Raw genomic sequence first — 1707 nt, forward strand, 5'->3', positions numbered from 1 at the left:
CATTTTCTTAGTGAGCCAAGCAGCAGAAATGGCTCTGTTGATTGTAAAGGTTGCAGACCCCTGGTTTAGAAAAATGTAATTCCAAAGATCATCACAAAATGTTCAGAAAACTTTAAAATTCCAGAGAAAAATCAAAATATGGTTGATTCATTTTTATATTTTACAAAGTTGTGCGTGGATTTTTTATTTTATTTTACTAAGGCCTCAGTGTGAAGTGCAGGTCTGTGGAGGTTAGTTGTTGTTGAAATCAGTGCAGGCTGATCTTTTGTGTGTCTGTGTGTGGTGCTCTAATCCAGGGAAGATCATCTCCATAGAAACGAGCGCGTTGCGATCGACAGGCCGGCCTGGCTGGGAGGACCTGGTCAGGAAGTGCATCTACGCCTTCATTCAGCCGCAGGGCAAAGAGCCCTCCCACGCCAAGAAGCTGCTGCATGAGGGTGAGCAGCCGTCTGCTCACATGGCTGATCGGTGCGGTGTAACAGCTAAAACGAAAAGTTGTCTTTCAACTCCAGTTTCAGCTGTTAACCTTCAAAATGATTTGTAGAGCAGAACAAATTTAAAGAGAAGCAGGGAAAGTAGATTTAATCCTCATCCAGAAGAGGGCTGAAGCAGTCAAAAACTAAAATATGAACAACTATGCTGAAATACTGTAGCTCAAACTGAGTTGATAAAGCTAAAAGAACTAGAACTTTAACTTAAAAGTAGCAACATGCTAGCTGAAGGTCAATTTAAAACATAATCAAATAGTAGCTAATAATAACTAAATCCTATCCAATAGAAATAAAAGTTTAGCTAAAGGCTAAAAATGGCAAAAGACCAAACATAAGTGTCAGAAAACTAGCTAAAAGCTAGCTATCAGTAGCCGAAAGCTAAATGTAGCAAAAAGCAAGCTAATGTTAGCCAAATTTTAGCAACAAAATAAAGATTGTAAAAGGCTAGATAAAAGAAACAAAATATTAAATAAAAGGCAAAAGAAAAAAGTGTATTCTAAAGCAAGCAACAAGCTAAAACAAACAGAATTTTAGCTACAACGTAAAGCTAGCAAATACGACCGAGTAATTAGGGCCACACAAGATTTTTTTTTAATTTTTTTAAATTACGAGAATAAAGTCATAATATTACGACATTAAAGAAGTCGTATAAAAATAGTCATATTATGAAAATAAAGTCGTAATTTTATGAAAATAAATTCATAATATTACGAGTTTAAAGTCATATCAAAGTCATAATATTCTAACCTTTACATGAAAAATAATGCAGTTTCAGCATTAAAATGAGGAATGTTGAGCAACTTGTCAAGTTGTTTCTTTAGTATTGCTATAGTAATAGTAAATAGTTATTCTTTTAGCACATCAGCATCAAATTATCAGTAGCAGGACTTGAAAATTGTGCGAACGACCATAAACTGAAGTCTTATTGTAATTAATGGATGCATTGACAGATTTAGTCGTCACGTAGCTAATTTTGGATGAAAGCATATTAATCTAACAGTGCCCCATTCATCATTGTCTACTTTATAAGCATACACACATGGCTGTACAGCAGGTGTGAGGAAAATGAGGAGGAAATGAGGGATGGGACAAAGACACGTCATGATTATGACTTTTTCTCGTAATATTACGACTTTAATCTCGTAAAATTATGACTTTACTAATATTACGACTTTATTGTCGTAAAATTATGACTTTACTAATATTACGACTTTAT

The 1707-nt window shown here is 34.7% G+C and overlaps 1 protein-coding gene across 1 annotated transcript in view; it reads left to right on the top strand.

Annotated features, from left to right (window-relative positions):
• The window catches only part of ncoa1 (nuclear receptor coactivator 1), a gene marked incomplete in the record, with an annotated part of 83714 nt that overhangs the window by 74562 nt on the left and 7445 nt on the right, over positions 1-1707 (top strand). The window contains 1 exon segment of the mRNA XM_014031271.1: positions 297-437. Coding sequence (XP_013886725.1) covers positions 297-437 — 141 coding nt within the window.

The sequence above is a fragment of the Austrofundulus limnaeus genome, unplaced genomic scaffold (genome assembly GCF_001266775.1).
Source record: "Austrofundulus limnaeus strain Quisiro unplaced genomic scaffold, Austrofundulus_limnaeus-1.0 Scaffold1214, whole genome shotgun sequence".
Lineage (NCBI taxonomy): Eukaryota > Metazoa > Chordata > Actinopteri > Cyprinodontiformes > Rivulidae > Austrofundulus > Austrofundulus limnaeus.